The 24,089-nt window shown below is 34.9% G+C and overlaps 3 protein-coding genes and 1 pseudogene across 7 annotated transcripts; 2 read left to right on the forward strand and 2 right to left on the reverse strand.

The window, feature by feature from the left end:
* The first annotated feature begins 499 nt into the window (after positions 1–499).
* LOC104737531 (L-type lectin-domain containing receptor kinase IV.4 pseudogene) lies at positions 500–3,302 on the forward strand (annotated as a pseudogene). Its single transcript, XR_015563853.1, has one exon. The product of XR_015563853.1 is annotated as an L-type lectin-domain containing receptor kinase IV.4 pseudogene (transcript).
* Positions 3,303–7,647: 4,345 nt separating this feature from the next.
* Positions 7,648–9,477, forward strand: LOC104707860 (O-methyltransferase 1, chloroplastic-like). 2 transcript variants are annotated; one of them, XM_087461683.1, is made up of 7 exons: positions 7,648–7,938; positions 8,122–8,276; positions 8,363–8,483; positions 8,624–8,748; positions 8,838–8,951; positions 9,038–9,205; positions 9,276–9,477. In XM_087461683.1, the coding sequence occupies exons 1-7, from the start codon at positions 7,761–7,763 to the stop codon at positions 9,345–9,347; spliced, it is 933 nt and encodes a 310-aa protein (XP_087317809.1). In that variant the 5' UTR covers positions 7,648–7,760; the 3' UTR covers positions 9,348–9,477. The 2 variants fall into 2 exon arrangements, with proteins under 2 accessions (XP_087317809.1, XP_087317811.1); XM_087461685.1 differs by having other exon boundaries at positions 7,711–7,938; positions 8,379–8,483.
* Positions 9,348–13,215, reverse strand: LOC104707858 (uncharacterized protein C57A7.06). 2 transcript variants are annotated; one of them, XM_010424295.3, is made up of 11 exons: positions 12,869–13,215; positions 12,480–12,609; positions 11,887–12,368; positions 11,541–11,759; positions 11,141–11,455; positions 10,735–11,043; positions 10,564–10,644; positions 10,406–10,483; positions 9,931–10,311; positions 9,720–9,851; positions 9,348–9,627 (listed from the first exon to the last, which is right to left on the reverse strand). In XM_010424295.3, exons 1-11 carry the CDS (start codon positions 13,133–13,135, stop codon positions 9,454–9,456), a joined length of 2,568 nt encoding a protein of 855 aa, XP_010422597.2. In that variant the 5' UTR covers positions 13,136–13,215; the 3' UTR covers positions 9,348–9,453. The 2 variants fall into 2 exon arrangements, with proteins under 2 accessions (XP_010422597.2, XP_010422598.2); XM_010424296.3 differs by having other exon boundaries at positions 10,564–10,641; positions 12,869–13,185.
* A 139-nt stretch (positions 13,216–13,354) lies between these two features.
* LOC104707861 (poly [ADP-ribose] polymerase 2-like) lies at positions 13,355–17,737 on the reverse strand. Of its 2 annotated transcripts, none has more exons than XM_087462698.1 (18): positions 17,380–17,737; positions 17,000–17,264; positions 16,772–16,917; positions 16,599–16,680; positions 16,179–16,414; positions 15,850–15,976; positions 15,589–15,644; positions 15,431–15,504; positions 15,270–15,316; positions 15,127–15,176; positions 14,950–15,012; positions 14,775–14,855; positions 14,556–14,666; positions 14,386–14,461; positions 14,118–14,260; positions 13,915–13,988; positions 13,707–13,812; positions 13,355–13,606 (listed from the first exon to the last, which is right to left on the reverse strand). In XM_087462698.1, exons 1-18 carry the CDS (start codon positions 17,461–17,463, stop codon positions 13,514–13,516), a joined length of 1,914 nt encoding a protein of 637 aa, XP_087318824.1. In that variant the 5' UTR covers positions 17,464–17,737; the 3' UTR covers positions 13,355–13,513. The 2 variants fall into 2 exon arrangements, with proteins under 2 accessions (XP_087318824.1, XP_087318825.1); XM_087462699.1 differs by having other exon boundaries at positions 16,772–16,911; positions 17,380–17,655.
* Positions 17,738–24,089: the final 6,352 nt, after the last annotated feature.

The following is a 24,089-nucleotide window of genomic DNA, read 5'->3' on the forward strand; positions in this document are numbered from 1 at the left end:
CATGTAATATAACTCGTTTGTGTTATTTTGAAAATTTAATATGTTTAAATATTCATAATTTTAAACTTTTTATTAAGTTTAGATATATCAGTTATAATAATAAACTTTTTAAAATTCTATAATTTACTATATACGGTAAATTTACGATATATGTATGTTGAACAGACACTTTTATATTAATTGATTAATATATATTAGTTTAAAAATATTCAAATCACAATATATGCAAGAAAAATATACATTTTTATCAACTTATGTATTATATGATGATTCACTACATTTAAATTTTAAAATCAAAAAAAGATGATAGGACAATAATTTTTTTTTAATATGGAATAAATCTTCTGAATATCTATATTAATTATAGAATATTATATATATGGATATTTAAAATATTTTAATTCTGTTTGGTTATAAAGATGGTAGAGAGAATTAACTAAACTTGTTTGGATATGAATATAATCATTAAATGTAAAAAAATTTTAAAAACCGATTTTTGAGCAAAAACTGCTGTAAAAATACTAGTATAGATAGAAACAAAATTTCAAACAATATCTAGTAGTTTGTGTTGCTAGTTCGGTGATACATTTCAGCAACTAACACCGGAGACAAACACACGTTGTACCACAACATTACAAATGAAATCATTTATTGCCCGTCACCTTCTTCATGAGTCTCTACCATGACCTCTAAGATAGGTTAAGCCGAAACGACTTTTCCCTTGACCGTTAAACAAAAACGACTTTTCCACATTGAGTACACCATAAATTGTCTCATAGTTTCTTAATTTACAAACTCAAATATGTAAACCAAAGCCAACAAAAATAAAAACTCTTCACGGCCATGTTCTTCATTAAGCTCTTCACCATCTTCTTCTTAACCTTCTTTTGTTCACTCGTCTTCGTGAGTCTCTACCATGACCTCTAATATAGGTTAAGCCGAAGCGACTTTTCCCTTGACCAATAAACAAAGACGACTTTTCCACACTCTTTGAGTACACTATATAAACTGGCATAGTCTCCTACAAACTCAAATACCTAAACCAAAGCCAAAAAAAAAACTCTTCAACATGTTCTTCATTATCAAGCTCTTCACCATCTTCTGCTTAAGCTTCTTTTGTCAATCCCTAAAGTCCTCTTCCCAAATTATCCACTTCACTTACAATGGCTTCCGTCCTCCACCGACTGACATATCCATCCAAGGAATTACCACATTCACACCCAACGGTCTCTTGATGCTAACCAACACAACCATGCAAAGCGTCGGTCACGCCTTCTATACCAAACCAATCCGGTTTAAAGATTCTCCAAACGGCACCGTCTCGTCTTTCTCCACTACTTTTGTATTGGCTATTCACCCTCAGACCCCACTTGTTGGCACCCACGGTATGGCCTTTGTCGTTGCTCCTAGCCCAAGCCTCCCGTTGGCCACCTTCGGCCAATACCTCGGTCTCTTCAATGCCACAAACGACGGTAACGATAGTAACCATGTATTCGCTGTCGAGTTTGACACGATTAGGAATATGGTGTTCAATGATACGAACAATAACCATGTTGGCATCGATATCAATAGCTTAAACTCGGCGAAAAGTTCGCCGGCTGGGTACTGGGACGAGAAAGATCAGTTTACTAATCTGACTTTGATCAGTAGTAAGCGAATGCAGGTTTGGATCGGTTACGATGGTCGTAGCCATCGAATCGATGTAACGATGGCTCCCTTCAACGAGAATAAACCTAGAAAACCACTTGTTTCTATAGTCAGAGATCTGTCTTCGGTTCTGTTGCAAGATATGTACGTAGGTTTCTCGTCAGCAACTGGTACTATTGTGTCCGAACATATAGTTCTTGGGTGGAGTTTTCGGGTGAAAGGGGAAGCTCAGCCATTGGCCTTATCGAAACTTCCGAAGTTGCCTGTGTGGAATTCAAAACCAACGAGAGTCTACAGATTCTACAAGAACTGGGTGCCGTTGATTTCCGTCTTGTTGATTTCCCTCTTGATTGTTATCTTCCTCGTGCGCTTCATTGTGAGGAGGAGGAGAAAGTTCGCTGAGGAGCTCGAAGATTGGGAAACAGAGTTCGAGAAGAACCGGCTAAAGTTCAAGGAGTTGTACTATGCCACCAAAGGGTTCAAGGATAAGAACCTTCTTGGATCAGGCGGGTTTGGGAGGGTTTACAGAGGTCTCATGCCCAAGACAAAGAAGGATATCGCCGTGAAAAGAGTCTCCAACGAATCCAGACAAGGGTTGAAAGAGTTTGTGGCTGAGATTGTTAGTATTGGACAGATGAGTCACCGGAACTTAGTCCCTCTCTTGGGCTATTGCCGCCGGAGAGATGAGCTTCTACTGGTGTACGATTACATGCCCAATGGAAGCTTAGACAAGTATTTGTACAACAGTCCAGAGGTAATCCTCGATTGGAGACAGAGGTTTAAAGTCATTAACGGTGTGGCCTCTGCCTTATTCTACCTCCATGAGGAATGGGAACAAGTGGTGATTCACCGCGACGTCAAAGCGAGCAACGTCTTATTAGACGCGGAGCTCAATGGGAGACTTGGGGATTTTGGTTTAGCTCAGTTGTGTGATCACGGGTCTGATCCTCAAACAACGCACATTGTTGGAACGTGGGGATACTTAGCCCCCGATCACATCAGGACAGGACGGGCTACGACCGGTACTGATGTTTTTGCATTTGGGGTGCTCCTACTAGAAGTGGCATGTGGTAGACGTCCTATCGAGATTGATCACGTAACTGGTGAGAGGGTCGTGCTCGTGGATTGGGTTTTTGGGTTCTGGATGGAGGGGAACATCTTGAATGCTACGGATCAGAATCTAGGGTCCGAGTATAACCAAAGCGAGGTCGAAATGATTTTGAAGCTAGGTTTGTTGTGCTCACACTCCGATCCACAATCTAGACCAACTATGAGACATGTGCTACATTATCTAAGGGGAGATTCAACGTTACCAGATTTGTCGCCGGTAGACTTACGTGGGAGTGGGATCATGTTGAGAACCAACCACGGATCTAATGAGTCAGGCATGTTTACCACTGGATCTTCAGTTGCTTATTCTGTACTCTCCAGCGGGAGGTGATTTTTGGATATTAATTATCATTAATGTTTACATATATCAGTGTTGTACTCTTGACCTGAAATAATTGAGCTCCATGGACGTACCATTTTTATTCTTAGTGATGTTGCATTCAAAGTCAAGGTGGTTGATGTAGCAAGTGGAATGAAAAGAGAAATATAAAAGTGTATGGTTATCATTTATCAAGTATAATGATGTACAAAGTGGCTTTTATCTACTCTATCTAAATATCCCTAAATCACATAAGCAATTCTTTTTTTTCTTTCTACTAATTAAACTACATTACAATGTCAGCTAACTTTAAATATGAGTAATTTGTCCTACACATCATACTTGAATATGACTAACCTTTGATTCAATCAGCATTAGCTAGAGTCAGCGTCTATCTCGTCTGATGAGAGAAAACAATCGACCGATTTTTAAATTTTTCTCTCTAATATTTCCTCTTCTACTCAAACAGTTAATTTTTCAATTTTTGTAAGATTTCCGCCGGAATTAATTTCTGACTTGTCGATCTTAATTTTCTCCAAGGCATTTCGTCAAACACATACCATAATCGTTTATCATCGAATTAACATTTTATCAGCCACTTTATGTAGTCCTTTCAAAAAGATTATATGGAATGAGCTTAATCGACTAAAAATTTAAGCGACAGAAAAATAAAAGAAATAAAAAACCAAAAAATTGTGGAATTAATGAAAATGACTCGATTTTATTGTTCATTGCTATATTATCCGTGAAAACGAAACGAAGAAATGTAATGTTATTATGAGTTTCTATGAAATTTCTTGTGACTAGGCACATTAATTAGGGTCAAATTTTAATTAGGGTTCATTTAGCCCTGAAACCACAGGACTTGGGACTTAAATATATACATACAAAATAAATTGGACTTTTCAGGTTCTATGAGAGGGTTTTAGTGACAGTTACATAAACATTGTTACAACAAAGATGGTATATCTACACGTACCTGTAGCTGTCACATAAACGCAAAGTCAGTTCTCCAATGGAGCCGCCACTCACAATGACTTTGGTCCCGATTCTGCAACAGCTTTATATAACTCCTCACTTTAGCTTCCACATCTTTCCCTAGCTACAAATCAAAGAGAAATTTGTTAGTGCAAGTGTAAAAGGTGAAGACTCATGCATTAAAAGCATGTGGTAAAAGGAAACAAAAAGATTCAAAAACGTCCTCAGCTCCTTTTCCTTTGGTCTCTTTAGTGATATCAAAGTCACACCGAATACACAAACTTGAAGAAGACATTAAAAAAACAATAAAGACATAATCACAAAGCTATATTTCTTTATAAATTAAGGGGTTTCACCTTAGCCTTTTCAATTCGTTTGATGCTACCAACAATATCACATTTCAATACAATGTCAAGGACTACCCAAGAATCGGAGAATTCTCCTCTCATAAGTTTGGTAACCATAATATTTTTCACATCAAACTTAGCAGGAATGTTTGGGCAAACTTGAATACAAGTGTGAGAAACAAATAAGCCCATCAAACAAGGAAATAAGAATATGTACAATGAAACAAGTGGAAATGAGTATTACCGACCTCACCAATTAATGAATATAGCATTTCTTGCTCAATGAGCTTGGTTGCAAGATCTATTCTAAACCTAGAAATGATTGAATGCTTATTGTGCACTTCTAGTACTTCCCATACTTGAATAGCCTATCAATTTTTATATACTCAAAAGAATCAGTTTCTATAAAGAAAATCAATTTGTATACAAAGAAATAAATAATCAGAAATACCTTCGTGGAGGCATTAATTAGTGTAGCCATTATCGATATCATTTCTACTCAAACCCAATTTATCTCTCCAACAAATTTTATATATTGTATATTTGGATATAAAATTTTAGTTTTTGAAATTCTGATTGGTTTATATTTTTTTATTTTAAAAAGTTAGTAATTTTCGTCCATATAATTAATTAGAGAGAGAAAATAATTTTTTTTGGAAATTAATAATTATTTGAAAGATTTTATTAGTCTAATATTAAAATTATAATTTTACTTTTATTAAAAAATTAAACATTTGCTTAAGACCAATAATGGCAAGACAATGCAATTTTTAACACTTATAGTAGATTTTTTATTTTATTTTTTTTCATCCATATAGTAATTAATAAGATTAATAATGGCCATGTCTTAGTTGTAGAGGCCCGATGCAGTCATTCATTTTATATTTATATACTTGAACAATAATAAATATAATTAGTTGATATATATATATATTCTGAATAGAGCGTGTAGCTTATGCTTATGATAATAACACTGTCGGATTTTTTAATTTCTGAAGTTTAAAAATGTGTGGTTAATGTTTTTCATTGTTTGCAAACATATATGCTTGTATACATTGTTCATCAAGCAAATCATCATAATTAATCACTTCTTCTCACGTTTGAAAATTCAAGGCAATTCAGGAAACTTCGGATCCAACACTTCTGTACTTTGCAGTATTATATTTGCAGAAGTGTTAAATTTTCGGTTAGCTTTCATTTCCAATTTTTCGAGTGTTAAATTTTCGGATGCACCTCATATATAACAAACAAATTTTTCTTGAATTAATATAACAGTATATTTTAGGGAAAAAGAGTCAAAATTTAAAGAAGTATTCACGTAATTGAATACTTCGAATAATCATATCTCAAAATTTAAAGAATTATCCACATAACTGAGTAATTTTGTATTCATAATTCATTATATAAAAAAATATATACGAAGAAATTATGAGGGATAATGAATTCTCCCAACGGCTTCTATGCCAAACCAATCCGGTTCAAAGATTCTCCCAACGGCAGTGCTTCATCCTTCTCCACAACCTTTGTCTTTGCTATCAAACCCAAGAGCCCGGTACTTAGAAGGCCACGGCTTGGTGACAATCGACTGGAAACAGAGGCGTGGGAACAAGTGGTAAAATTTACTTCTATGCACTAAGCTGGTGTACGATTACATGCCCAATGGAAGCTTAGAAAAGTACTTGTACAATAGTCCGGAGGTGACAATCGACTGGAAACAGAGGTTTAAAGCCATTAAAGGTGTGGCCTCTGCCTTATTCTTCCTTCACGAGGAGTGGGAACAAGTGGTGATTCACGGCGACGTCAAAGCCAGCAATGTTTTGTTAGACGCTGAGCACAATGGGAGACTCAGGGATTTTGGTTTAGCTCGATTGTGCGGTCACGGGTTGGATCCTCAAACCACCCATGTCGCTGGAACATGGGGATATATACCTAGCCCCTGATTACATCAGGGCAGGGCGGGCCACAACAGCTACCGATGTTTTTGCGTTCGGGGTGCTCCTACTAGAAGTAGCATGCGGTAGACGTCCTATTGACCAGAACGAGAATGGTGAGAGGCTCTTGCTCGTGGATTGGGTACTTGGGTTTTGGACAGAGGAAAACATCTTGGCTGCGAAGGATCCATAACTAGGGTCCGAGTATGACCAAAGAGAGGTTGAAATGGTTTTGAAGCTAGGATTGTTATGCTCTCACTCCGATCCACAAGTTAGACCAACAATGAGACAAGTGTTATTACATTATCTAAAGGGAGATGCAATGTTACGACAATAACGTTTATCGGTGTATCTTCCATTGCTGATTCTATACTCTCCGGTGTGAGGTGATATTTGAATATGTTTCAATGTCCTAAGTTGACGTGAAATTATTGAAATTTTATGGACGTAAAAGACCACTTTACTTTTTAGTTTTAACTGTATGTTGCATTCCAAGTAAAATAAAGGTGGTTCAAATGACATTGTTCGATTAAAACGAGAAATATTAACCACTAATTTTATCATTTATGAAAGGGTTTGCTGACAAAAGGGAAAAAATCCGAAAAATACGCCATCTAATTTTTTTTGGCCGTTTAATTTCTCTAGTTATTAAATTTCCCAAAAAATACATGGTTTAATTTCCGTTATTTTTAAAAACCTTCATTTTATTAATAACGGTAGATCCATATTTACGACATAACGACTGTTAACTCTAATGACGGAAATATTAACCAGGATTAAACTATAACCTCACGTGGTTAATTAGAGGGAACAAAAAACACTGTTACCCTCTTCTTCTTCCCCCAAATCGATTTCGAGTTTTAGAACCCTAGAATCCTAAAAGTGATTTTTCTTCTCAAACTTCAAATCCCGAATTCCTTTGATTGCGATGATAGTTGTCGTCTGAGTAGTTGCGGTTCTGGTTGATTGTTTGGTGTGTTCGTTACAAGAATCAACTGATAGATGAGGTATGAAACCATTGTTAATTTCAATTGTAATGTTTAGGGTTCTAGGGTTTTAAAACTCAAAATCGATTTGGAGGAAGAAGAAGAGGGCATCAGTATCTTTAGTTCCCTCTAATTAACCACGTGTGGTTATATTTTAACACTGGTTAACATTTTTGTCATTAGAGTTAACAGTCGTTATATCGTAAGTATGGATCTACCGTTATTAATAAAATGAAGGTTTTTAAAAACAACAGAAATTAAACCATGTATTTTTTGGGAAATTTAATAACTAGAGGAATTAAACGGCCAAAAAAAAAATTAGATGACGTATTTTTCGGGTTTTTTCCCGCTGACAAAATAATCTACTTGAACCCTCTGGATCAATCAGAGGTGTTTAGCTTCTTTCTTCTTCATCCAAGGTCAGCGACATTATTCCGGGCGGATGCAGAGTCTATGTGTTCCTTCTCCTCTACACTTTCCGGCCACCGCACTCCGTCGCTGTCGGACTCCGACATCCGCCGTTCGTTCGGTGAGAGCAGAGCGCAGAGAAGAGAACGACCCTTTGATTCAATCAGCTCTAGATTCAGCATCTCTTCGTCTGCGCGAAACCAATCGAACAGGCGAGCCATCTCTCTCTCTTTTTCTACTAATAGAGTTCAATTTTTCAATTTCTATAAGATTCTCCCACAAAGAGCCAAAGTTTGTGTCTTGACCTTCTCTTAGGCATTTCGTCGAACACATAGCTTTGATCAAATAGTTTCTTTAAGAAATTTGACTAAAAGGTTTCTAATTTCTACACGCAGAGCCTCTCTTCATCGACCCTTATGCCGCTTGCTTCTTACCTCCTTATACAAAGAAGGAATTGGACATCCATGAACAACAACATTACTGTCTTGCAACGAAGTTCATCGATGACAAGTTGTTAGATATAGCTAAACGCATTGACGGGCTAAAGCAGGTTACTTTACTTACTTCTTTTTGTCATCCTCAAGCATGAGTTTGAATTTCAAGCTCTCTTTAGCGTTATTTATCACATCTTTTCAGGTTGTCTTGTTCACAGATGGCATGGATACTCGACCTTATAGGCTTAATTGGCCAACTTCGACTATGATCTTTGATGTATCACCAGAAAAGGTTTTTGAAGTTGCATCTGACAAGCTTCAAGGTTTGTGCCTTTCCTTTGCTTTAAAGCGTCCATTTTGTTTTTCAGAGATATTTGGTTGGTTACTACAAGATTACATGTGTTGTTAGCTTTTAATCATACTTCATTTCATGGTTTGATATTGTTTCCTCTTATTGATTCAGGTGTGGGAGCTAGGATCCCTAAAAGTTGCTTATTCTTTCATATACCCCTGGAATCAGGGGACATAGAGCAACACTTACGCTCAAAAGGGTTTAGTGGGAATCGGCCGAGTTTATGGGCAATGCAGGTGATATGTGTTATTTCGTCAAATCTCCCTTTTTCCATGCAGCTGACATGAATGTTATATGTTGACATGATTGATTCTATTCATAACAGGGTTTACCTCTTGAGTCACAATCAGGTTTTGAAGCTATTCTGTCAGCCATTAGTAGCTTGGCCATGAATGAATGTTATCTAATAGGAGAATATCCTACAAATATCACACTCCAGGTCACTTTCATTTCTTCACCATCTTTAGACTTCGACCTTAAAGTATCAATCTTCTGTTTTGATTCCTTATGCGGTGTTGAGTGCAGCCGGATTTGACAAAGTGGATGGAGAAACTGTTCATGAGCAATGGTTTCCGGGTGAAAATTGTTAACTATGAAGAGATTGCTGCGAGTTTAGGCCTTGTTTTACAGTCACCAGTAAACCATGACTCGGTCCTATTTATCGCCCAACAGCTCAAGTTTTCAGATGATCAAGTAATAATAATATCGCGTGAGGTCTCTCCCTTGTTACTTAATCATCTCAGCTAATTGTAAAGTCTTGCAGATGGAGACATGGAGACAAGAATTTCAAAGAGTGGAAGAAGACGGAGATGAACAAGGATTCGACGAGCTTTGATGAAGCAAACAAAATGTCTCTTTTATAAATAAGACAAATTACAAAGCAAAACTTTTTGGATCAAAATTTGTGTGTAAACAAGTTTGAGAATACTAAAATATTGGAGCTAAGCTTTCGTCTTTTGCTTGGACTTGCCTTTTCTTTGACCTTTACCGGTTTTACCACCCTTCTTGGGGTTTTGTTTCTGATTGCTTCGAGGGTGTTCATCATCTACCTTCTCGTTTGGATTAGCTTCCTCGAATTTGAGCGGTTTAATTATCACACCAGCTTTCTTCACAACCTACATACAATTATCCCCACAAGGTCAAAATAAATGGAACATATTGAGTTTAACAAAGAAATAGTAAGTTTAACAAAGAAATGAAACGGAACCTCAGGTCGGTTTAGAGATCCAACAATAGTTGCAGGATTAAACTCGGGTCCTATAGGCATGCGCATGCTGTGTTCGAAAACCTCCTTAGATGTATATGGGAAAGGTAGAGTCGTTGTATGAAGTTTCTCAGCCTGTCAAAAAACAGATAATGTTAGCACATGATGGGATTATTACGACCAGAAGAATTGGGATATCAAGCGAGACACTGACCTTTTTATCTACTTTTTCTGATATGATAACATGTCTGAGACGAGCGTCTTTCCTTGTTTTGAGATCTAGCGTTCTCTTTTTCTTTGCATCTTCATGTTCCGTAACCATCCATGAAGGTAAACCTCTCTTCTTTTGGATATTGGTCCATTGTCCCCAACCAGGAACTAGAACCGGTTTCTCCGGTTCAGGAACTTCCTGATTCAGAACCTCTTGCTTCTCCTTCTCGAATTCATCTACTACGTCATCACCAGCAAAAGCACGTTGTATAAGCTCTGCTTGAGAAGGAATTTCATAGGTTTCCTTTGAAGCTGATGTCAAAATCCCATCAACCATTTGCTCTGCTTCACTCTCGGAATCTTCACTTTCTTCATCTCTGGATTCCTTTAATAATTTTAAAGAATGGAAAAAATAAACACCAAGTGAGGAGAAGAAAAGGATAAAAACAGAAAGTTTGGTTTAGTTTTAAGAATGAAACCTTTTTATCTTGGCTCTTTGAATATGGTACATGCTTCTTTGTTTTTTTTTTGGTTTCTGCATTTTGGCAGCCTTTCATCTATACAACATAGAAAAAGAAGTTAATCAAAGATAACATAAACGGAAACAAAGTCTGGTTTGAAAATTGTCAAAGCAAACCTTCTTCCAAGAGCCTGACGCAAATAAAGCAACATCAAATGTTGTCTTCGAAGCTGGATTTTCGACATCATCATCAAACTTCTACAAACGAAACAAAACAAAACAATCAGGAATTTGAAAGGGAGAAAGAGAGAACCATTGTGACTAAACGAACAAGAAAACCAATAGTACCTCAGTCTCTGTTATGGCTCCAGTGTTTCTAACAGGTGAAGCAGTATCTCTAACAGCCCTTAGGTCATTATTTTCTATGCCTTCCATATCATTGTCACTATCACTGTTGTCATAAAAATTGTCCGAGTCCTTTCTAGACTCTTTTGGAGCTTCGACCTTAGCGGTGGCACCAAATACTCTTCTACCACTAACATCAGCAGTCTTTTTAGAATTTTCTTCTCCACCAGAATTCTCCCACTCTTCATACTCCTCCAGTGCACGTTTAGCTTCTTCAATAGCTTCCTCGTTTTTCTTTTTCATAACACGAGCCTAATCAAAGCCAAAAACACTAGACTGAGTCTAACGAACGACGAAAAACCAGAGTAAAATAATCTAAAATGTTTTGAGAAAGCAAATCGAGAATTACCATGAAAGGTAATGAAAGAAGACCAGAATTGGGTACTTCATCATCTTCTACAGTTTTCAGTGTCTTCTCCCTGGCCTTTGCTATCAATTTAGAAGGAGTATCCTGATCTGAACCATCATTCAACTCTTCCTCATCGTCGCTCTCATCACTGCTACTTCCATCGTTCGTGGAGTTCATCTTTCTGGACAAAGTAGCATTAATCTGAAGTTGTTCAGATATAGCTGCCCGAGTTCCATCGTATCTCACATTCAGTCCACGGCTTATCATGCGTTTGGCCCATTTTCCTGTGTTTTTGTGCTTCAACGTCATCCGTTCCTGCATAAGCACAAACAAGACTAGTTACTACTTGACAGTGTCTTGAAGAGAAATTTAGTGCAGGTAGAAGAAATTTTAGAGTCACCTCTACTCGTCTAGCCTCCTGCTTCATAGCCTCTTCTTTAGCCATTTCTGGGTCCATTAGTGCTCCCATTGCCGATTTCTTCAGGTCTTTGCCTTTCAGGCGATGATAAGTTTTAGACTTAATCTTTTTGATACGTTTACTTTTGAGCTCATGGCGGAAGAGCAGGCTCCTCATCTTGGCAATGTGGTCACGGTACTTGATGTGGTCTTCCACTGACACCTGCCAGATCAAAAGTGTAATCCAAACAGTTACATCAGATAAACGATCTTCAATGACGCGACATGCCAGATTATTTCGCAAGTCAAATAAGCTGCGTGCAGGAAAGAACTAGATCAGAGGAACTTGCCTCGTTCAATTCAAGAAGCTTAGCACCATCTTCATCGTGAGCGTCCCCAAGCTCGTTATCATTGAGTACAGAAGCCATTTTCTTCTCAAAGTCAGTCCTGGGTTGAAATTCTGATGCTATAGCGCCAACTGTAGAGTAGCCCAAACTGACATTTTGGTTGAAATAAACAGTTGGTGCCTCCCTATTCCTCTTTACCATATGCACCCACTTATTAAACTCCTTGTCAACAAGTCCTTTCACAGCTTTCCGTTCCAGTCTTTCTCGTTCTGGCTTTGGCAGAGGAGCATGAACAACAGCTTGAGTATCTTTCTGCATCCGGGAGATCCTCTTCTGTAGGTCGTTAAACCCAGGTTTTCCTTCAATAGGCGCCATAAAGTCGTCAATTGTGAGGAGACCTTTGCCCTCCAGAACATCACGGGTAGGATTGAACTCAGACTCTGGATACGCTTCAGTGAAGAGTACAGGTTTTCTCTTACTCTCTCCTGATTAAAAAAAAAAAAGAAGAGCATAGGTTATTATTACATACAGAGCTTACAAAATACAATGAACAGAAGATAAAAGCGAAACTATGAGAAGAAAGTCTCAGTCTTTACCATCAAAGGCTGCACTTGGCATTCCAGTGACAGCTTGTAACATCCGCGTGTGTCTAACAACATCACCTTCACCTTCCTCATTGTCGCTGTTCCCACCTTCATCATCATCATCTGACTCCACATTTTCATCCTATATCGAGAAATAGACAATTTTTCAGTATGACATACATATTACTAAGGTCGTAAGTAGTACTCCCATTACCAAAATCGATCAATTGAAACATTTTTAACTCTCAATTTCAATTCACCAACGGTTTATAGCGTTACGTTATAGCAAATTCCTTATACCAAATTGACCAAAAACCAAACTCCTAAACCCTAATTGTCTTATCACTAAAGTTTAAAACTTGCAATTTCATACAGTGGCGGCGTAAGAGAAAGAACGAAACCTCAAAATCTTCAGGAAACTCGTAATCGTAGTTAACGACGCGGTCGTAGCGATTGTTTTTCCTGGACTCTTCCTCAGGGGCACCTTCTTCGTACTCATACAAATCGACGTTTGCATCGTCGGAATCAATCTCATCGTCTTCTTCGTCAGAGTTCAAAGGACGTTTCTCATTGGCGATAGTCTTCAGTATAGAGTTAGGCAAATGAGGACCTTTCCTCTTTTTGTTCTTAGCTAGGTTTTTCGAAGTAGATCTCCTCTTCTCTCCCATGGCTGCCTCAAGTTTTGTTTTTCTTGGACAAGCTCCGGTTTGAGATTTTTTTCGTAGGGCTTCTCTTTCCCTTTAAATACGATTCGAGTTTCAGAGTGTCTTAATTTTGTACCAACTTAACCGGATAAAAGTAGACATGATTTACGGTTTTGCGGACCAATGTACGATTAAACCGGTTTTTCCTCGTCAAAAACCTAAGAACTTAGGTGCAAAATTTGATTAGGAGAGTTTGAAAAGCAGTGCAATTAGAATTTCAAATCATTGGGTGACAAAATCCCAAGCCAAAATACAAAAGCTACTCGAATAATTTGTTAAAAGATAAAATTGCTGGGATTTTGATCATTAGATGATGATGTTCAAAAGCTTTATACATAAGTTTTAGTGCTTGTAGTTGAACTTGACTTGGATCACATAACGCATCTTGATTTGTTCCACATTGTAGACTATATATTCGTTGTACAACAACATCCCCTGCAAAATTTAATTAAAATCAATTTACTAAAGTTGACTTTCAATTTGGGAGAGTTTGTTTACTAAGATTGTGTGAATGTGTTGAAGCGAAATAAAAAACCTTGGAGGATGAACTTTCCACTGGTTTGCCTAGTGGAACAACAACACCGTCTTCTAGTGTTTGAGCCTCCGATGGGTTTGGTGCTGTTTTCCCCACACCTTTTGTGCTGCAACCATCATCAGTCAGTGCATAAACCGTAAACCATAATTTATTGCGGTTTGTAATAAGGAACTTGTGTGATGATATATGAAAGAGATTATCCGCGTACCTTAGCTTCCCCGGGGGTAAATTATCCGCGTTATAATCTGAATATAGGAGTTCATTCATGTCTCCCAAAGCAACCTACAGAAGTTTATATCATTAGGAAACAGAAAGGGATCTATGTTGGATGCGATACCAAGGTCCTGTTGATAAATATGAGTTTTGTTGATTTCCGTGTGAAATGAGCAATAAGAGAAGAAGAGAGCATACCTCACAGAGGAGCAGAACGCCGTCATTAGACCCGTGGTTAGCATAGCAATAGTTCGCGCTCTTCGAGAACATATCAGCAAAGTAAACTCCTTTTCCAAACATGTAACCAGTTACAGGCGCTTCAGGAGGAGCTATCCGGAGACCTGTTTGGTGCCTCATAGAAGTTATATTTAGTATGCAATTGAAATTTGAAAATCCCTCAACAACGAAGGATCAAAAAAAAGGGAGAGTAAGAGACAGAAAAGAAAAAAACGGAGAAACTTGTTACCTTGAGATAAAATACCGGCCCAGTTAGTGAGACGTGACCCATGCCAGAGTAGCATCCTGTTCTTCGAACTTGAAAACTACCAAGAAAAATTAAAGTCTCAAGAGTGCCAAAATGAAAAATCAGAATAATATGTACAGTACTGATGACAAGCTTGAAATACCATAACATACCTGTTGGAATCTGTCAGCTTCAACACCTCTTGAAGCTCTAAATAGTTGAGCAATCTCAACTGTGTATCCCGAATGCGTTTTTGCATGAGTGTTCTCCATGTAACTGGCAACCTGATTTTGGTTTTTAAGGAGTAGACAGCAAAAGGTTTTAAACACAGACATGTTGTAATATTCGAGTATCAAAGATGCTCATTTAAAGTTCACAAAACAAAAAATTACCATAGAGAACTCCTCTGAGTCGGCTCCTACTGGCGTCAAACCACAATTAAGTTGCTGGTAGTGATAATATAAAGGATCATCCTACAGCCATTGCAAAAGAATAATGTTATATCATTAAGGAACTATATGAAAGAGTGATTGTGTGCCTTCAAAACACACAGACTGACTGACTTACCTGCAATCCCCGGTCGACCGACAACAACTTTGTCGCGAGTTCAATTTCACCTAATGCTTCAACCTTACATTATAAAGTGATATATTAATTACAACACAAAACATATAGCACCCAACCATTAATTTCCTGAAGACCAAAACTAGTCATGTAGCCATGTAGGACAGTAGAAAGAATTACCATTTCTATTTTCTGTTTCAACTTTTGAGGAGTGTCGATAACAAACTGACCTGTTACAACTCAGAATTTAGACGTTAGTGAATGTTTAGTTATAAAATATAATCTTAAACTTTAGCACAGATGTAAACTGTATATGTACTTACTCATTTTCTTAAAACCAAAATCATGTGGTATCACAGTATAGAACTCTCTGCATCAACAATGACACAAAGTTAGACTAACTCAAAACTAAGATCTTTTGTGCGAAACAATTATGTACTCAACTAAAAGCGACACATAGTATAGCGATTAACAAAAGGCCTACCCACTCAGTTCCTCAAGCCTCTTTCTATCAAACCGGTCAATCACCTCCGATATTCTCTTCAACACTTCATAACCCTAGATAGATCAAAGAGAAGCTATTATGTGATATCACAACAAACTATAATCTACACAATTGAGACCAAATAGATACTATATTACCTTTGAAATTGTGGACTTGCTTATCTTGCCAAGTGGCAATTTGTTAGCGTTATATCCTTCAGTTACGAATTTTGAATATATGTAAGAGGATTATGACAAACGAATGGGCAGGCCAAAAGGTAGGAAGTAAAAATCATATAAAGGGAGACCAGAACTAAGAAATAGTGTATCAAAAATAAAAGCAAAGGAATCTCAACCACTGCTAATGTTTCCAATGTATACTCTCACTTGAATGAAGTGATAAAAGTAAGACTCACGAACCTATTTCCATCATGTGCTCAGCCATCATGCTGACATTACATATAAGAGAAATGAACTTGGCAACCCGAGTATCTAGTTTTGAATTTTCAGGTTTAACTTCGGAAGATGAACTGGGAATATCATTGACCTGAGTAAAAAGAATTGTGAACTATGAGGTTGTGCACATTTGAACAATGAGAAAAAATTACAATTGCAATTAAACAGGGGAAAAAAAGTGAGTTCGATTTGAAAAGCAAAAAAGTAGATATGCACTCAAAACCTTATTGCAGCTGATCCTTTGGATATCATACCACACAACAAATTTTAAGAAAGGACTCCAAAACACTCACCGGTGAATCGTTTTCCTCTTTTCCATAATCCATTTCGAGCCATGTATAGAACTTGGGATGAGGAATAAATTCCATTCTATCAGACCAATAATTCTTTGTCTTGTCACAGAACTTATTGGTAAATATTTCAATAGCACGATCCCATGAGTCATACGGTCCATCTAACTTACTTTGTCCTTTCACACCAACTCTTCCCCATCTGAAGTAAACCATGTATGTCTTTTTTGTATCCGACTCTGCACAATTGGACAATGAAGAAGAGAGAACCATGAAGAATGACAAAGAGTCATCAAATGCTGTAACTGCTTCAATAGAAATTCTGATACTCATACAAGACAGCTATTGTCTTAATAATCTTGGAAAGTAGCAAAAACAGAAGCAACAAGGAAATTTAATTTTTTAAGGTCTTTGAAGACTGACCTAGGACTTGTAGGACAAAGAACTTGTTATTGTTATCCCTGACATTTGTCTGATTTAAAATAGCATCATAAACATCATCACCCTGCAGTATTCAACAAAAAAAATCCAGTTTCTAACCAACATTCATGAACACAATAAGATACAAAACTCAAGATTAAATTCACAATCCTTACTCTTTGTAGAACATGGTACTGGTTCTTTATCTGATCAGGAATCCATTGATCCAACACAGCTGCACCCTTCTTTGTCGCAGTTACGATTTTCTCTTCTTTCTTGTCCTCTTCAAACCCATTTTTGTCATCTTCAGCTTCATCTATCCCTTTAATACAAACACAATAAGAACATTTCCAATACAAACAATACAATCCCAATAAACGAATTCACATCAACAAACTCATTACCAGATTTGACTGGTGCATTGGAGTCGTTATTGGCGTCATTGCAGAGTCTCTCAAGGAGTTCCTTTTTGGTTCCCGTTGTATCTAAGCCTCTCTTATTAGCTTCCTCGCGCAACTCCTTCACAATCATCCCACGAAATTGGCCAATTGCAGTCAATTTGTTCGATTCATCAGTCTCATCCGAAGAAGAATCTCTGTTTCTTTTCCTCTTGCTCTTCGATTCTTCCTTCTTAGTGTCTTCTGCGATAGCCTCTTCAAGCCTCTCTACCTACAAACACCACGAAACAAACACCAAAAAGCAAATTCGAATAATTAACAAACCAGAGAAGAAGAGTTAAATGCAAAATCGATTCAGAGAGACAGAGATAGAGAGGGATACATACCAGAACGGCTTTGAATCCGGTAGTACTGAGTCCACGCTCGGCGAGTTTTGAACGGAGTTCGTCGACTTTGAGCTTGCTCGCCATCTTCGTCTTCGGAGTATTAGTTCGACGGATAGGGAATGAGACTGAGGAATAAAATATAATTCTACTTCAGAAGAGAGTTCGCGCGAGCATTTGAAGAGGCTTCTTCTTCTTCTTCTTCTTCTCCCCCAGGCATCAATGGCTTCCCTTGAAAGCTTAGGGCTTTTCAAAATTAATTTTTAAAAATTGAAATATAGTTCTCGTTGATTTTTGCAGATTTTGCCCATATTACTTTTGAATATTGAAAATACCCCAAACTTTAGGATTGAATTGAAGTACTGAACTCTTAAATCCGCTCCTGAACTTTTTAAAGAAATTAATTTAGTCCAGAATGGAATTATAAAATAGAAATTAATTTTGGTTCAGATATATTAACATTTTCACAAAATTCCATACACAATAATATATAGATTTAAAACTTGTAATAAAAAAAAGGAAAATATAAATTAATTTTGTTCAAATATGTTAACATTTTAATATTTTCCTAAAATATCTGAACAAAATTAATTTCTATTTTCCTTTTTTTATTACAAGTTTTAAATCGATATATTATTGTGTATGGAATTTTAAAATAGTAAGATAGATTACTAAATTGATAAGCAATTGATTTTTTTATATAAAAAAGGTATGTAGTTTTACGGCACTTACATTCATACATGTTAGCATATTCCAAAATAATTTTCTAAATCTTACAAAACATATCGAAAATGATGGAAATGATGATTTCTTTAAAATATTTCCAATTTTCTAACCAAGACTTTTGGAAATCACTCAAAGAAAAATCCCTCCCATTTTCTTAAAACCACTACAAATATTTCTCATAAGCAAACCAATTTTTCTACGACAACGTTAAACTCCAATGAAAAGGTTATTTATGTGCTACTATTATGTATTTTTAACTTTTCCTGTTTTCATATTTTGTCCTTTCTAATATTGTTTTTTTTTCTATATTAGGGTGTTAGGACTTAGGATCCATGATTTTGTCAATATGTTTTATGGATTGTCAAATTCGTGAGTAAAGTTATTGATTTACATTATACTTTGAATAACATCCTCATTTATTTAATTTTTATGTTTTCCTAATCATATTCCACATACTTCATAAGCTTTTTTAAAGATTAATAATAGTTTAAGAACAAAAATTGTCTTATAGTACAACACGGAGTAAATCCTAGAATGCAAACTTTTGATGATTTACATGTTGACAATTTCAAAAGATACTCAATTCTAGATTGATAATATTTTATTATGGACGGGGTCAAATGGCGAGCCAATACGGGTAATTCATCATTTCATTTGTTTGTTTTATTAATATGAGAATATTACATATATAATATTAAATTGATTAAATTACGATTATATAAAAAAAACTATCTCGCGGTATATTACGGTCAAGTCCTAAAATTGACAACCAAAATATAATTATATAAAATTAAACAATAAATATATATATATAACTACAATTTAAAAAAAATAGTTAAACAATCGTTCCTCGGTGCGGGTTAAAATCTAGTCTTAAGTAATTCAGAAGTACACAGCATATATGTTAATTGGGAAGTACACAAGATTAAGTATAGTCTTTTTTTTTTTTGACAAAAGATTTAGTATAGTCTATATAATTAAGTATAGTCTATAGTCTATATATTAAGTATAGTCTATATAATTACAAATTAACCTACATTTTATTTTCACTAAAGGTATTAATGTCTAATAAAATTTACAACCAATTGTAGTAATTATTCAAATAACCAAATAAGAAAAATTATTATTCTTAGTCCATTTATGATATATTGGGTTACAGGTTAAATCCAAAAATCATTTAACATACCGTTATTAAAATTATTTTTCATTAACAAACCATAATTATATTTTTCTAACAAAATTTTGGGTTTATAACCTTTATTAATTAAATTACACTTATTATACACCATCTCCTTACAAATAAGCAAAAAATTGTGGATTTGTGTTTATAAATGATGGAGAATTTGACTTTCAAGTTCGATCAAGGAAAAACAGTTTCTTAGTAAATTCTAATGTTCAAGCTTAACTTGATATTTTTATAGAATATGATAAATATTTAACATATCAAAAGAAAACTTCCAAAAATACTCTAATTTTTTTTAATAAATATATTTAACATATTTATAGCAGACACGGTTTTTATGTAATGTGTTATATGATAAAATGAGTTATAATTTTTATAATAGACGACATGTTAAATGTAAAATGTTAAGAGTATATGATGAGATTGTTTAAAAACTAATAAAAAATCAAAAATTATCTTAACATAAAAAAATATACACAATTTTTGTATAAAATAAAGTTTAACTTGTGCTATTGCACGGATAATGATCTAGTCTAATATTATTTTCCTAAAGATAACCATTAAAAACGAACTTAATTAACTATACTATTTTCCTAAAGATAACCATTAAAAACGAACTTAATTAACTACCAAAATAATAGTTGAATTATTTTACGTGGGTCTAATGTATAGCTTAAGGAACATTTTGAAAATAATCTGAAATATGCTCATTGTCACTTAAACCAGACACAAATTAATACTATAGTTTTTGGCACTAATTTAATGGTTTGCCACTAATCATTTTCCAAGGACAACGTGCGTACAAATTATATATCCTCAACCTATTATTGGAGTAGGGTTGACTGATGAATAATGATCAAAAAAAAAATTATTAGAGAGATAAATCAGATTTACAAACATTATTATGCAACTTAGTTTATCAAAAGGCTTAGTTTATCAAACCAAGGTCTTAGCACCAAAGATAATGTATATATAGCAAGATCATCCAATTGTGTTAGAGCTTTCACCTCAAAGAGAAACATGTTTGCACCGATTCCGCTATATTTTGATAAGTATAAACATAAAACCAACACTTATGGACCTTAAGTATGGGATGCTAATTCCGATTTTAGTTTAACATATTTAAAATTTAAAAATATTTTGTTAACAATTTTTTTATTATTGATATTTTTTAAAGATGGTGAAAGATCGATTGAGTTTGAGTATAAGGTGGGAATACATGATGATAATATTAACAAGGGGCAACCGCGAACGTACGTGTATCCAAGAAAGGTCAGCTGACCTCTCCAAATTTTATAAATTTCTTTAAGATGATGAGTTTTGTATATTTGTATCCAGTCCAATTTAGTTTAATAACATAATATTTTAGTAATTTAAAATCCTTTAATTTTATTGTAACATCATAAGTCCATTAGCTCACAATGAAAGAAGAAGTTTTTTTTAGTTAGAAAAAAATTGGCCTAATTTTTTAACCTTAGTATTTATTCTTAACCAATGAATTGTGATTCAAGCTTTTAAAACTTGTCATTCAAGCAGAGAGAAAAATAAAATCTTCCAAGACAAGGGTATTTAAAAACTTCCAACACTGGTGGTAACCATGGCAAATCCTTATACTCTATCAAAGTAATGGCAATTTCAACTCAGATCAATGAAATATCCAACACAAATCACATTTATTTTGAAAGAACACAACAACAATTACCTCATATGATATTAGATGCATAACGAGAAAGTTGGTAACAATGTTATTACGTCTAGTATATAACCCTTGTCTCTATGCCTGGTACCCTTGGTATCCTAAGCCTCCCAAGATGGAACACCATTGCATTCGACACTATAGCCGGTGAGCAATAAAAAATGACCATAACCTTCCTCAGCTGAATCTTTTGGACAATAGACTTTTCTGTATCTAAGATTGTCACAATACTTATGAACAACAAGAATTCTAGTAGCAGTAGGAGACTTTTTGATACTCCCCATAAGAAATTTCTCAAAACCATCATCACCATATTTAACATCAGCATAATCATTGTAGCTTATGATCTCGGTCTTAGCATGGTACCTTTTGCCATGGCTTGGAGGCTTATGATTATGAAGCTCCTCTTCTGCGTCAAGGGGTTAGGACACTCCGAAACAGTACCTGTTTCAAAATACAATTTAGAATTGCAATACAATTTATGACTTTTAAAAGATGAACGATCTGTAATTATAAATTTATAATCATTTTATTGCGTGATCATGTGTAGAATTTTCGTGAAAGACAGGTTTTAGATGTTGTATGATATTTTATATTTATATTAAAAATGATAAATTTTACTTACTTTTTTTACCTGGGCAGAGAAAAATTGGGTCTGCCACTTACAAGAGGTATATATATCTTTTCTGAGTTTCATATAACATTACCTTCTCCTCCGATCGAGTGTTATATCTTCAACGAGGAATTTATTTACTTGGTATGTGTCTCTAGCTGACTTTTTCGCCAACAAAAATTTGGTATTACAATTTTAATGAATATGTGCTTATTCAAGCCACTGACACATCAAAGTTAATTTAAAAGTCTGTCGGCCTTGTTGATGATGAAGTTTCATGTAAATCAGAATGGTTCGCGATACTTTTAAGCCATTAAATTGCATCCAACTGTACAAGATCGACACAAATAAATGGAAGGAAAAAACATTTTTAACCGGGGCACAACTTGGTAAACCTTGTACCAACCCCGGTTTAAATCAATTAAAGTACGGTTTGCACAAAAAAAAAAACTGGGGCACAACTTTAATTCATCAATAAACTTGGCGGTAAAAAATTCAAGCTTTAAATGTTGGTTAGATCTCTACCGATGTGGTATGATCATGGAAATGGAAACTACGGGGGCTTTTAAAATGCTTTCTCGTTTTTTACGTAGTTGTAAATTATAATGTAGGGGACATTTTGAAATTATTTGACATTTGCTCTTTGTTATGCCGTAATTAAACAGCCAGACATTATACAATAATTATTGGCAATAATTTTCCAAGGACAACGCGCATAGAAACTATATATTGTAAATGTATTATAAATTTATGTGGACTAGAATATAATTGACTGATGAACAAATTATACTATTCTTTTTATTAGAGAGATAAATCAGGTTTTTAACTTATACGAAAATAACACACATGATTATGCAACATGTTTATCAAACCAAGGTCTTAGCGCCAAAGATAATGTAGAGAGATACGCAAGATCGTCTAATCGTGTTAGACCTTTTAGTAATTCTACCGATTCTGCTAGACTGCTATACATATATATATATATATATGTAGGTGATTTGTTATTAGATATTTAAACTAATTCGTCATCTTTTTATCTAATAGAGAGACGGGCATTGTAGTCGGTTCTTGTTGTTAATTAAGTAGCTAGGACTAGATTGATTACTCTATTATAAGATTTAAACCATACAGTTCTGGATTAATGCAATGTTAAATTTGTGTATAATTTGGGATCAGTTGTTTTTGAAGCTGTAGGTAGGATTAGGGTTTGAGAGTCTCGTTAGTCGTTACCAACTCTATATATCGCAACTGTATTCGTGTTTTTATGATAGCATTTACTGACAGGACAGCACAAAACTAAAACAAACATGAATGCTTAATTATCCCATAATCTGCATAATCACGAGACACGAATAGATATCGATGAAGATAACAGGCCCACTAAGAAAAAGCCTCGGATTTAGTGGTTTCACCCATTTGGGGTTTTTAATAATTAATTGGCCCATTATTGTTGCAGATTCAAAATGCAAAACTCTAGAAAATTTGGATGGTTGGAATTCAGTTATTTTATATAAATTGGGTAGTTGATAACGATTATTTTAATGTTTATATATATATATAAACATATATAATTTTAATATATATCTATTATTTATATATATATATATATATATATATATATATACTAGTTTCGTATTCAAAATTCACATGACAAGTAACTTTCGGGTAAGCCATGCAAAAGAGAAGAGTTTGAGATTTTGACCGAATAAAACAAAAAGGTAGAGATTAGAGAACAAGAACATGCAAAAGCCAAAAAAGACATCACGAATGTTTTCCTGGTGGTGTATAGATGGACCGAAACCAAACGACATGTTCTCAGTTCATATACCAACCGCCTAACATTACAGCCTGTCCTTACCCCCCAAAGCATTAAATTATTTTTTGCTCATAGTAGTATATCTTTTTGGCATTCCAACACTAGGGTTATGATAATATGTAGAAGTAGAAGATACTGAATAGAATAGCGCACAGGAAAAACAAAATGAAACTAAAAGCTAAGAGACATTTAAATCAAATGATTGTAACATATGCAGAAAAAAATGTTTTATTAGTATATTTGCATTAAAAGTGTTAATATATAGAAAAAGTAGTTAAGAAATTAAGAATATTAATTTTAAAAGCTATTTTCAATAATAAGAAACAAATATTTAATCATATCACAAACAAAAAATTGTACAGTATATTTTTAAATAATTGTGTCTTATGATTGGTCATCTAGGTTTTTGTAACTAAGAAATCCCTGACCAATTATCCAAATTAGTCTCCAAAACATGTAAAAGATTTGATATTCTTATCGTAGTCTTTTGTAAGGATGACCTATTATTAACATTATCACAGTAGAATGATTGGAACCAATTGGTTCTTCACCGTGATGCTACCATAGATTGATTAATTTAGTTAGGTGTGATCATTTTGTAATCTATATGTACGTAATTCATACTATATGCTTTGGGTTTCTAATTTTCTATGTATTTAATGATAGTAACATTATAAAA

This window comes from Camelina sativa, chromosome 8 (genome assembly GCF_030686135.1).
Source record: "Camelina sativa cultivar CO46 ecotype springtype chromosome 8, ASM3068613v1".
NCBI classification, from domain to species: domain Eukaryota; kingdom Viridiplantae; phylum Streptophyta; class Magnoliopsida; order Brassicales; family Brassicaceae; genus Camelina; species Camelina sativa.